This window comes from Apium graveolens, chromosome 3 (assembly GCF_009905375.1).
Source record: "Apium graveolens cultivar Ventura chromosome 3, ASM990537v1, whole genome shotgun sequence".
Lineage (NCBI taxonomy): Eukaryota > Viridiplantae > Streptophyta > Magnoliopsida > Apiales > Apiaceae > Apium > Apium graveolens.
The window spans coordinates 224,055,029-224,067,047 of record NC_133649.1 but is presented as its reverse complement, the minus strand read 5'-3'; the positions used below and the strand labels follow the sequence as shown (position 1 = coordinate 224,067,047).

Below are 12,019 nucleotides of genomic sequence, written 5' to 3'. Positions count from 1 at the left end.
TTACACAATTATATATTTTTATTAAATATTTACATCTAAGTATGTAGGAATGTAATTCGAGTCGGGCGGGGCGGCTCGCGACCTCGCCTGGCTCGAACCCCCTCATGTGGGCTCGATTCGGCACGAGCCGAGTTCGGGCAGAGGTTCCAGCTCGTTTAATTAAACGAAAACGAGTTGGCTCGACTTGACTCGTGAATTTGAACGAGCCGACTTCGCGTAGAGATTTAGGCGCAATTAAGTGTAAAATTGAACGAGCCGGCTCGCCCGGGTCGTTAAAACTAGCTTGTTTAGCTAAACGCGCAGGCTCGACTCGACTCAATGAGCCGGCTCGACTCGACTCTTGAAATTAAACGAGTCGAGTTCGCACAAAGGGTTATGCTCGATTAGTTAAACGAGCTGGATGCGCGGCTCACAATCACAACTCGACTTTTTCTACCCGAATTACAGCCAAATACATGTGTAACAAAATTTTTTTGCCTAGGCCGAGCAAATAAAGAAAAAAACTAAAAAAAAACTCATGATAATATATACACCGCTACATTACATTACATGACAAAAATCTTCAAAAATAGGTAAAGTAATAAAATAATTAACCGGGATTAAGATAACAAACAACACAAAAATGTAAAATTGAGTAAATTTTGGAAAAAATGAAAAAATAACTTATTTTTTTAAAAAATCAACAAAAATAACCATTATGAAAAAAATGTCAATTCTTAGTTGGTTGAATACTCCACTATCACTTAGATATCCCAATTTATATAATATACTTCACTAACCACCGGTAGTTGTATATTTCATAAATGTGATACTTCACTAATCGTTGTGTAATTCTTTTAAAATGAATATTTTTAGTAAAAGTTGGGTATTTCATCAATTAAAATTAGTTAATATTTCAGAAATTGATTATTTTTTATTAATTTTATTTAAAAATAGGCTAAAATTGCCATTCAAGCTAAATTTTGATAATCCCCGACTCCCTGCATCGCCTGATAAACTATTAAAACACACAGGGGCAAATTAGACAATATGAAGAAAGCTTCCAACTCCGGCGCGAAAGTGTTTTAATGCACACAACATTTTGGCGCCTAAAAACGTAAAAATGCTTTCGAAAAAAATCGAATTGAACAAACACCCCGCCAATACTTGCATCTACAAAAGCCCCCCAAAATGAGAGCAGTGAAATCACACTCTTCTTATTCTTGTGAAGTCTAATTTCTAGAGAGAGAAAGTTAGTGGTGTTTGGAAGAAATAGAAAGAGGGGTGAAATTATATTGTTTTGAAGAGAGAGAAGATGGTGAATACAGTGAGCCCAGATGCAATCTCACTGATTATGGCTAACCCGTCTCCAGATTCATCTTCTTCGGAGTTTCCAGAAATTGTTGTTCAAGTTCTTGATCTTAAACTTACTGGCAATAGCCGCTTCAGGTCTCTCTCTCTCCCCCCCCTCTCTCTCTATCCCTCTCTCCCTCTCTCTCTCTCCCCATCCCCCCCTCTCTCTCTCTCTCTCTTGTTTTGTGTATTATGTGTCATGGGTTTTATGATTATTTGATAAAGCGATTAGAATTAGGGGTTAATTTGATTGTATTTTGTGGTTGTGATTTAATTGATGTTTGAAACCCTAGATTTACTAATTTGGGAGTTTTTTTATATATGATAACTGGTTTTGATTTGTCCAATTTTGTTAATGCTAAATCAAGGTCTGGATATTAATTTTTTAATTAGATCTAATAACATTTTAATTGGCGGTGTTTTTTTAAATTATACATAATCAATTTGTCATTTTTAGACAAAGGCTGGTAAGCATCTCTGATTAATCCAATTATGTTGAGCATAGTTGTGTTATAACAGTTGGGCCTATGGATGTTTTTGAGAGCATTAGTGTTGTTATTTGGATAATGTTTGCTTTTGGGGATATTTGTTGCTAGCTTGCCTCAATTTTACTGAAAATGTTATGTAGTAATATAATATGGTGATTTTAGTTAAAATAAAATTAACAAAAGTATTCTTGCAAAGTTAATAAATGTGAACTATGAACTGGTGCCATTATCTGTCAGCTTCTATGAGTTGCAAATGGTTTATTTATGTTATAGTAGTATTTGTACATGTACTTGGTTCATGCTTGGTGCTGCCCAATTTGTCCAATATTTTCTTGTAATCATGTGAATTTTGACTGATATTTCATTTTATTGCTGCAGGTTTGTAGCTAATGATGGGAAGATGAAGCTTGATGGAATGTTTCCATCTAGCTTGTCGAATGAAGTTAACTCCGGGAACATTCAGAACTTGGGACTTATTCGTATTCTTGATTATACTCTTAATGACATTCCTCTCAAGAATAAAAAGTGAGAATTTTATATATGAGATTTTTAGTTTTAAAACACTGTTTTAGTTTTTGACATCTTCCAGTTGAAGAATCATAATATAATGTCTCTGCTGTTTAGGTACCTGATTGTAACAAAATGTGAGGTTGTGTCTCCTCTGCTTGAAGCTGAAATTGTCGATGAGGTGAAAAATGAAGAAACAGGGATTCTGAAGAAGCCCAAACTGGACTTGGAGGTCAATAATATGCAAGGTCTTGGAATTGTTTTAAAACCAAAGCAAGAAATGTTCACGAAATCAGCTGCACAAATAGTTCATGAACAAACTGGAAAGTAAGTACTACAATTAGGTTTATGATTTTATTATTTGTGATTATTGAGGTCAATTAGCTAACGATCTTTACAGCCCGTGTTTACAAACTATGTATTTTTTTTGGAACTAATGTAGTGTTTTTAAAAATTTAGTATGGCCCCTTCTGCGCGAATGGCAATGACACGGAGAGTTCATCCACTTGTTTCTTTGAATCCGTATCAAGGAAACTGGACCATAAAGGTTCGGCTAACAAACAAAGGAAACATGCGCAACTATAAGAATGCTAGAGGGGAAGGTTGTGTTTTCAATGTAGAGTTGACAGATGAAGATGTAAGCAACAGTTTTTTAGTGAGCATGACATAGTTACCTTTTTCGGCAGTACTGTTTTATAGTTTGTTTAATGACCATGAGAGGGTGGTTTATGTGCAGGGTACACAAATTCAAGCAACAATGTTCAATGAGTCTGCAAAGAAGTTCTACGACAGGTTTCAACTTGGAAAGGCTTATTACATATCAAAGGGAACTCTAAGAGTTGCTAACAAGCAGTTCAAGACTGTACAGAATGATTATGAGATGACCTTGAATGAAAATTCAGTGGTGGAGGAGGCAATTGAAGAAGGAACTTTCATTCCTGAAACAAAATTTAATTTTGTTCCTATTGACCAGTTGGGACCATATGTCAATAACTCTGAGCTTGTGGGTAAGAATATTCACTTTGACTCTTGAGTGTTTAATGCAATTAGTCATGTTAGTGAACCAATAATGACTTGAACATGACTTGTTAATGCTTATGTTAATTGCAGATGTTATTGGTGTGGTGCAAAGTGTATCCCCTACCATGAGTATACGGAGAAAAAGCAATAATGAGAATATCCCTAAACGTGACATAACTATTGCAGATGAGAGGTGAGATTCTTTTTAAGAGTTAATAATGTTGTTTCCTTTCCTCTTTAGCTGTCAGGTACAGTGAAATAACTCATGCTCTCTGCAGTAAGAAGACTGTTGTTGTGTCATTGTGGAATGATCTTGCTACTACTGTTGGACAAGAACTGTTGGATATTGCTGATCAATCTCCTGTAGTTGCAATGAAATCCTTAAAAGTTGGGGACTTTCAAGGTAACTAAAGTTTCTATAGCCATAATATTTTATATCAGTGTTGCATGAAAAGATTTAACTTCTAATTTGTGTTATAGGTGTGTCGTTGTCCGCATTGAGCAGAACTGTTATTTTGGTGAATCCAGAGACATCCGAATCGAAAAAGTTGAAATCCTGGTTAGTTGCTACATTTCAAGTGTTAATATAATTTTTTTTATAATTGTATACAACTTTGCTAGTAATCACTCGTTTTATCCTTGACAGGTATGATTCTGAAGGTAAAGGAAGTCCAATGGCTTCTGTAGGCACTGGCTTGAGCCCGTCTTCCAAGAGTGGAGGTCGATCTTTGTATGCTGATAGAGTATCTCTTTCATACATTACATCTAACCCATCCTTTGGTGAAGAGAAGGTACAATAATCTTACACTTTGAAGAAATGAAATCCCATAAACCTGTTATTTATTAACTTAAAACCAATTGCTCAGATCTCAACATAAGTAAGTTCTCTTGCTGATGTTTATAATGTGTAAACCTGTCTCGCAGCCTGTATTTTTCAGTACCAAGGGTTACATAAGCTTTATCAAGCCAGATCAGTCAATGTGGTATCGAGCTTGCAAGACATGCAACAAGAAGGTTACTGAAGCTATCGGGTCTGGATTTTGGTGTGAAGGATGCCAAAAGAATGATGATGAATGCAATTTGAGGTTCAACAAGACCCTTCCATATTTTGCGCACTTCTGTTTCTGCAAATGCTGATTTCCAAACTTCTTTTTAATTCAGGTATATTATGGTTGCAAAAGTTGCTGATGCAAGTGGTGAGGCCTTGCTCTCTTTTTTCAATGATCAAGCTGAAACTGTAGTTGGCTGCTCTGCAGAGGAGCTTGACAAGTTAAAATCACAGGTAACTCCTACATACATTATCTTTTGTATTCTTGTTCCTTTAAAATAAAATTACCTACTTTTTGACCCCGGAATAATTAAACATCGGTTTTTATGTGCCGTAGGATGGAGATGGAAGTTCGTATCAAATGAAATTGAAAGAAGCTACATGGGTGCCTCACCTGTTCCGAGTAAGTGTTGTCCCACAGGAATACAACAATGAGAAGCGACAAAGAATAACTGTCCGAACTGTTGCTCCTGTTGATTACGCAGCTGAGTCCAGATTTTTGCTGGAAGAGATTGCAAAAATGAAAGCTTCTTAATAAAGTGGTTATGGAAGTATTGTTAGAAGCTTGATGTTATTTAACGAAGTTAGGAATTATGTTTCTCAAACAGGTTTTTAAGTTTTTGTATGGATCAGAATGATTGGTACCTTTTGATATATTTAAGCTTATCTTTATAATTAATCCATTTTCTTACATTTTAATATCATCTTAATTCAGTCTAGATATTAATTCTTTAGTTGTCTTTTTATTCACTTCATCAGCAAGGCTTCCCTTGTTTTGTAACACACTAATGGTTTTACAAACTATTCCTAGTGCTGTTAACAGCATATATCTTATTTTTGATCCTACTTGTAATCTCTAAATCAACTTTTCTAGTTTAAATTTCCCAGAACCTCAGTCACGCAAGTTCAAGTGAAAACAGGAACATAGACCAAATGACATTTAGCCTTTACTGCTAATTTTATGGCACAAGCTGAAGAAGATTAGAGAGGACTTTAGATATAGAGTTTTGATGATGCATCTAAACGTATTTTGGTTGAACTACTTGTGAGTTATAAGTTGTAAATATATCAATTTTATTTTATTTGTGGAAATTTAACAAAATTTCTACATCTTGCAAACTTGGGAATATGAAACTAGTAAGCAAAAACAACAATCAATACAATTTTATCAACAATGGACATTATAGCATCCTAAAAACCAGAATCCAGGTGAAAACCACCACAGCAGATTTCAATCAGATATCAATTTGGGGAATTATCCTTTCCTGAAAACAGTGTAGGACCAATATTTAATTACAATTGAAAATGATGACAAACGAGTAGAAAAACTAATTGATAACCGCAAAAAATTGAATGGACATAGTTTTGCATAATGTTGCACCAGTAATTTAGAGTATAATTGTTTATTGAACATCTAATGTCTTCCTAATTCCTATACTTTGAGATCATCGATGCAATCTTCTGCAATAAGGTCGATGCATCCTCATCAGAAATGGCAGGAGAGGTCCATTCTTGGTATCTGTGGAGGCTACCGGTGAAGTCGGTAAAGAGACCATCAACTCCTACTTTGTTTATCCAGTAATCGTATTCGAGATATGGATCTTGACTGTAGTTGTAATGCAAGAACATATTTTCATTCCGAAAAGTGTATGGGTGGACCTGAAACAATTACCATGACAAGAAAAGAACTTAAAACCTGTGTATGATTTAAAATTGCAACAAATGATGAAGCATCAAGATTTATCTCTACAAGTCTGCAAACTGATTTGAAAGTGCAAGTACCATACTTGGCGTAGTCTGCAGATAATGTGTCCTTGTATTCAGATGGTACAATAATAATTATTAAGTTATAAGTTATGGGATTCGGAAAAAACATTTCTCTAGTTTCCTTCAGTTGTAAAACCATGATCATAAAATGAGGAAACATCATTGTCGCCACACTTTTATGCCGTGAAAAACAATACCTCGATCACTGTAACTTAAATCATAAAAGTATTCTTTGACTCTTTCTATTTGCCTAATATATCTTGTTATAAAAGAATAATCAGAACACCTAGCCTACAATATTGAATCTCAGGTATTCAGGTTGCAACATTATTAAATCAAAGAGAATGCTCTTCTTGCCACTTTAGTATAAGTGTAAAACAGATCAGAATAAAAAGGTTCGAGCAACAAACCTGCAAGTCATGAGCATGTGCTCTAGCAACAAGGTCGTTAGGTGTCTGCACATAATTATTTGAGACAGTTACCAGCGTATCCTTCCAAGGTCCAATCCCCACTATGTATTCTTTTATGAAGTCAAGGTAACTATCAGAAGTAATTTCAGCAAATGTCTGCAAAAAGACATTTTCTTTTACTTTGAAATCATTATATGCCATGGAAAAGATATTTCATAATTTTAACAAAGCAATGACCGCATGCAAAGTAGCACGAGTGAGAAAACAGTAAAACTCTTAATGCAATGTGTATTATTTTCTGCATGCCAGCAATTTGTAAACCTCAGCGGCTCAGCTACTAAATCTGAATAACCGAAAATATGTATAAATCTACCATTGGACAGTACATGTTCAAAAAATTGATAGGGGGACAGAAAATAACATTTTAAAAATCTGATACGAGCTTCAGAGAAAATTTTGTGATATTGACTTTGACATTCTGAAGCTTTATGTTGTACTTGTTGATACTTACAAATAATTTACATAGAGTTATATTAGCAAAAAAATTTAATTAATTTTTGTAAGGGGAAAATGCCATCAAGTACAACAATATGGATGCTAATTCCTGACTACTTGAGACCAATTTTTTTTTTTAATTCCTCTATTTTCTTATGCACAAAGAAAAATTACAAACCTGATTTGTGTCTTGACATGGAACATTTACATCATCAATCAAGAAGATTTTAGGCAAATCGGTCTGGTTTGATATATAAATAAGTGATGTGGGAGCGAAGGACTGGATAAATGCAGGTTGTTTCAACCAGTGCTTTGACAGATATGAACCTTTGTATCCATACTTCACAAGTGTCTCAACAAACTTGTCTTCGAATTTCTTACCACCAGGCCATTTTACCTGTTATATGTAACATAGTTCAGAATAGAAAAAACAAATATAGTATCTAGGATATAACCCAGATAGTCAATTCTTTTAATTCAGCATCTATTTATATTTAATACTCCTATTGCACAGACAAAGACTTATGTTACCCACATGCTGGTTGATCAAGACCGGATTCTTAATTTCTGGATATATCCCAACGACTCTAGGTGCATCCAGTGCAATTGAGACAAACTCTTCAAAAGTAATTATAGAAAATTTTCCTGCATAGAATAGAGAGAATGAGAATGCTACTGAAAGCAATAATTTTTTTTTTCAATCACTAAAAGGATATAACTTATGACTAAGTGACACACTTATCCCAATTAGAGGAGACTAAAATTAGAAGGCACAAAACTTTACTATTTGCAACATTGACTATAATGTGCTTTGCTATTTAACCCAATTTTCTGTATTTGAACTATTCAAAGCACTCTTTTTAAAATTAAGAACTTATTTGTATTTTATAAATATAGAGCAAGTTTTATATGCTATACTTGATGTAGCATTTAGTTATTGTAAGAAAATGTTATAGAGGGACATGCCTTATTGACTGGCGGTTAGCCTCATTGAATATACCCCCAATTATGAAGCACATTTGCTCCTACGCACTCCTTAGGGAAATAAAATTGATTAAGGGCATTCATTCTTCAAATAACAATCCCTCTAAGATGGCAGAAAAGTTAAGAAAGAGAACATATTATTCATGTGGGTGTTAGATATATTCCGTGCTTTACTTCTAACTCTGTAATATGCTAACAGTGATGAAATGTCCAAAATCATGATACGAATAATAGACTGAATATTTTCAATTGTATCTTCTTTCATTTCTACAATCTTCCTCTTGTTAAGTAGTCTCTCGCAAGGAAAAGATTTTAGGTCACCAATTTACATAATCTAACATGTCTTACGTAACAACCTACTTTCACTTGTGCATGTGAACCGCAGCCCGGTTTCACCAATTTTTATTATAAACAGGACACCGAAAGGATCAGAGTTGGTAAAAGTTACTATCCCCTTTTCTTTACAATCTATTAACTTGTATACTTGGTACAGGATATGCATGGTGCTACAGCATATTACTTTTCCAATCCATATTTCTTAAAACAATGATTCGTGGCAGAGTGCATCTTGCACATAAACAAATTGCAAAATATGTGCTCACTGAAAAGATATACACAAAGAAAATGATTCATACTTTATGACCGAGAAACTGACCATTATATTGTTGATCCCGAAACGAGAATCTCTGCTTCACCCTTAATGATTTCAGTTCGTCAAGAGTGAAATCAACAGTAAAATAGCCAGTGGTGTTGACCCCTTGCACATCATACGTCCTTTTTCGTGTTGCAAACTTCTTGTGTTCAGCTACATCAGTCGTATCATCAAGGATTACATCATGGAAGCATATAAGTGCACCATCTTTGGAGGCTAGGACATCTGTTTCTATGAAGTCTGTACCCTCTTCAATTGCTCTCTGAAAGTGTTAAAAACACATTTAAACTGCAAATAGAGCCTTAGCTAGTACAAGTACTTCATTTTCTCTTTTTGGCTCTATTTAGTGTGGCAAGACAGAAAAGTCTCAATTAGGAAGCCTGTAGTATAGCTAGCTGTTATCTGTCTTATTCGGATCCTCTTTTTAGAAGTCCACATAAAAGTTGAGCAAATGAATAAAATGCTTGACCCAAACACTAAAACTAAACACTTCTGCTAGTTGGCTTAAAATTTAATACATCTTGAAATGAATTAGATGCTTTTAAAAAACTCTATATTTTAAAGGCTAGCTTGACAGGATTATAGATGAATTTGCAAAAATATAAATGCATACTAATGTACCTTGTATGCAGCAGCAGTTTCTTCAGGAATTTCCCCGTTTGAGCCACGGTGTGCTACATTATAGGGACGGAAAGTTTGGAGGGGCTGTTTAGTTTTATCATTTCTTCTGCTAGGGAGTGGATAAAGAGGTCGTGCAGAACATCCAAGAAGGAGTAGCAGAAAGATTAAAGGGGCAATACCTGCATCAAAAAGTTTAACAATACATCAAATTGCTGTGAAATGTGAATTAACAGAAAAAATGCATGAAAGATGCTAGCTATACAAACTGTAATTTAAACCAAACAAACCCGGTTACCTGGCATATCCAGCTCGACTAAACAAGTAGCTATATACAGACAATGGATGCATAAAACTATGACTTAATAAATTCCTCCACTGTAATTTATCAGGCCATAGATCATTGGAGTTTTAAACCATCACTCTTAGAGGATACCTCATTGTAAAAAGCTAAAAAATGCATTTTCTGCATATGCATTTGGAAGTTTTAGTCTTGCTCCATTTTCAAAATCACATTGTTTACCAATTTTAAAAAGTACTAAATATATACCTTAAAGAATCAGTCACTTGTCTAATATCATATACTGAGAACCATTCTCTATTAGTCTTTTAGTGTTTTGCATCAAGGATAACACTATATCTGGTCCTCGATAACTAGCCTCTACAAGATAAAGGCTTGTTACCACCCATTGTACGCTTCAATCATGAATGGTATTTTTTCTCCTACTACTCATTACCTTTTTCAATTAGCCGCCACATAATTTTAGTCCAAGTATTACATTTGCAAGTTCTACGCTTCAGAAGTTACATTAAAAACATAAACTTCTGAAAACAACAATACTTTCCCAAGTCTGACTCCTCCAAAACTTCAACTTCACACGCCGAAAAACAGTACAAACGACATCGCATTTTAGAATAACACAAACTTATTATCCTGCATCTTAACGAAGCTAACAATAGCTAAAACAATCATCTAAAAAGTACTAGAATGCGAAAAAATGGAAAAGATTGATTCCTAAATTATTTGCACACTACTATGTCTATGATCAACGATCAAGAATCAGTAGGCAATCAAGAAAAATTCAGCAAGAAACAATTTTAATTTAAATTCAAATTCAAATCCAATCCAAACAAAGCAAGCAAATAATAAAATGTACTAACAACAAGCATCTAACATCTATGTGTGTGTGTTTCATTAACAAGTGAAGATATGATGAACTAAAAGAAGACAATATAAACAAAACAAGAATCTGGGGTTGAGTTAGAATTGCTTACTGAATGAAACCATAGTGTTGTTGACTCTTCTTGTGAGTTCCTACAACTGAATGTACATGTGTTTTATATACACACAAATGTCTGTTTGGTATGGGCTAAAAACACTTTATTAACAGATTCTTTACTTTGGATTAACTTGTTTTTTAAGGAATATTCCATTTCTTGATGCTATTAAGATTATATTTTAAAATGTAATATGATACAAATTCATCGAATTTGAGTTGGTAATGGAATATTAAACTTCAGTTTATAATTTATATATTTAGTAAAATATATGCTTGAATAAATAACTCCTTTGTCAATTTCTTTTATATATTTAATAAAATATTTTGCAAGACGCTTGGTCTCACTAATATCGGCCAACAGCTAAAGAAAATCATATTTAGCAATCATTTAAAAGTTACTATCAAATTTAATTTTAAACTGTTAACATATTCATAAAAACGTAACATATCTATCTATCTATCTCTTACTTCTATCTTCTACCTATTACTCTATTAATTATCTATCTCTTACTTCTATCTTCTACCTATTACTCTATTAATTAATATATACTAGCTTACGATGCACGGGTCTTTGTTAAATATTTATATATTTTAATTTCTATTTTATGTAATTTTATTAAAATTCTATATAAATAATTAAATACTAAATAATAATTAAATAATTATAATTTGATTGTGTATAAAATTTTAAGTTAAGTTCAAATAATATAAATAGTATTTGATTGATGAGATCTATGTAAATGTTTGTTGTTATGAAATTCAAACCCGGAAACTTATATTTACCTTTATAAATATTAATATAAATGTTTTTTGTTAACGAGATTCGAACCTGAGAACTTATATGTATCTTTATAAAGAACAATATAAATGTTTGTTGTTAACGAGATTCGAACATGACAACTTGTATAATGCATTTTTTTAGTTTTTGGATCTAACGGTTCTGATAATTTGATGAAGAAGATCCGACAGTCAAGCTGGAAAGTGATAACCAAAATGAGTGGTTAACCAAATTACAAATTATACCTCATTCCGATTATTATAGTATAGTATAGATTAAATGGCAACATAAGGGTAAAAGGAGCGAAATTACGATTTTACCCTTTTATATTGAAAAATTATAAAAATGACATTCTTACAAAATTATTGTTAAAATTAAAAACTATTTTTGTATCAATAGAAATCGAACCCCATATCTCTTGCTTACAGACTTCATGTCCCTACCACATGTGCTACATATTTTTTAGTTTACTTTGAAATTCTTATTTAATAAGCGATATTCTTTCTTTTTATCAAATCTTTTTTTATAACTTTAATATTTGAGTGAATAAAATGTTGGCTTCTATTGCTCTATTATTACTATATATTAAATGGTAACACAAGGGTAAAAAGAGTCATTTTAATGGCCGTCAACTTACGAT

At 33.3% G+C, this 12,019-nt stretch overlaps 2 protein-coding genes across 2 annotated transcripts; one reads left to right on the top strand and one right to left on the bottom strand.

The window, feature by feature from the left end:
- The first annotated feature begins 1,126 nt into the window (after positions 1-1,126).
- Positions 1,127-5,074, top strand: LOC141713134 (replication protein A 70 kDa DNA-binding subunit B-like). The gene is made up of 12 exons (XM_074516410.1): positions 1,127-1,428; positions 2,199-2,345; positions 2,445-2,654; positions 2,787-2,964; positions 3,064-3,334; positions 3,438-3,540; positions 3,626-3,750; positions 3,828-3,906; positions 3,994-4,138; positions 4,272-4,432; positions 4,509-4,629; positions 4,733-5,074. The coding sequence occupies exons 1-12, from the start codon at positions 1,295-1,297 to the stop codon at positions 4,928-4,930; spliced, it is 1,872 nt and encodes a 623-aa protein (XP_074372511.1). The 5' UTR covers positions 1,127-1,294; the 3' UTR covers positions 4,931-5,074.
- Positions 5,075-5,584: 510 nt separating this feature from the next.
- LOC141713133 (glycerophosphodiester phosphodiesterase GDPD6) lies at positions 5,585-10,736 on the bottom strand. Its single transcript, XM_074516409.1, has 7 exons — positions 10,597-10,736; positions 9,325-9,503; positions 8,707-8,965; positions 7,603-7,712; positions 7,246-7,464; positions 6,573-6,728; positions 5,585-6,054 (listed from the first exon to the last, which is right to left on the bottom strand). The coding sequence occupies exons 1-7, from the start codon at positions 10,607-10,609 to the stop codon at positions 5,821-5,823; spliced, it is 1,170 nt and encodes a 389-aa protein (XP_074372510.1). The 5' UTR covers positions 10,610-10,736; the 3' UTR covers positions 5,585-5,820.
- Positions 10,737-12,019: the final 1,283 nt, after the last annotated feature.

Coding starts and splice junctions, on each gene's coding strand:
- LOC141713133 (XM_074516409.1), bottom strand. Junction 7,713..8,706: donor TCGGGATCAACAATATAATG/GTCAGTTTCTCG, acceptor TATTCTATGCAG/GAAAATTTTCTATAATTACT. Junction 7,465..7,602: donor CGGTCTTGATCAACCAGCAT/GTGGGTAACATA, acceptor TACATATAACAG/GTAAAATGGCCTGGTGGTAA.
- LOC141713134 (XM_074516410.1), top strand. CDS start 1,295: ATGGTGAATACAGTGAGCCCAGATGCAATCTCACTGATTATGGCTAAC. Junction 2,346..2,444: donor ATTCCTCTCAAGAATAAAAA/GTGAGAATTTTA, acceptor TCTGCTGTTTAG/GTACCTGATTGTAACAAAAT. Junction 4,139..4,271: donor CATCCTTTGGTGAAGAGAAG/GTACAATAATCT, acceptor CCTGTCTCGCAG/CCTGTATTTTTCAGTACCAA.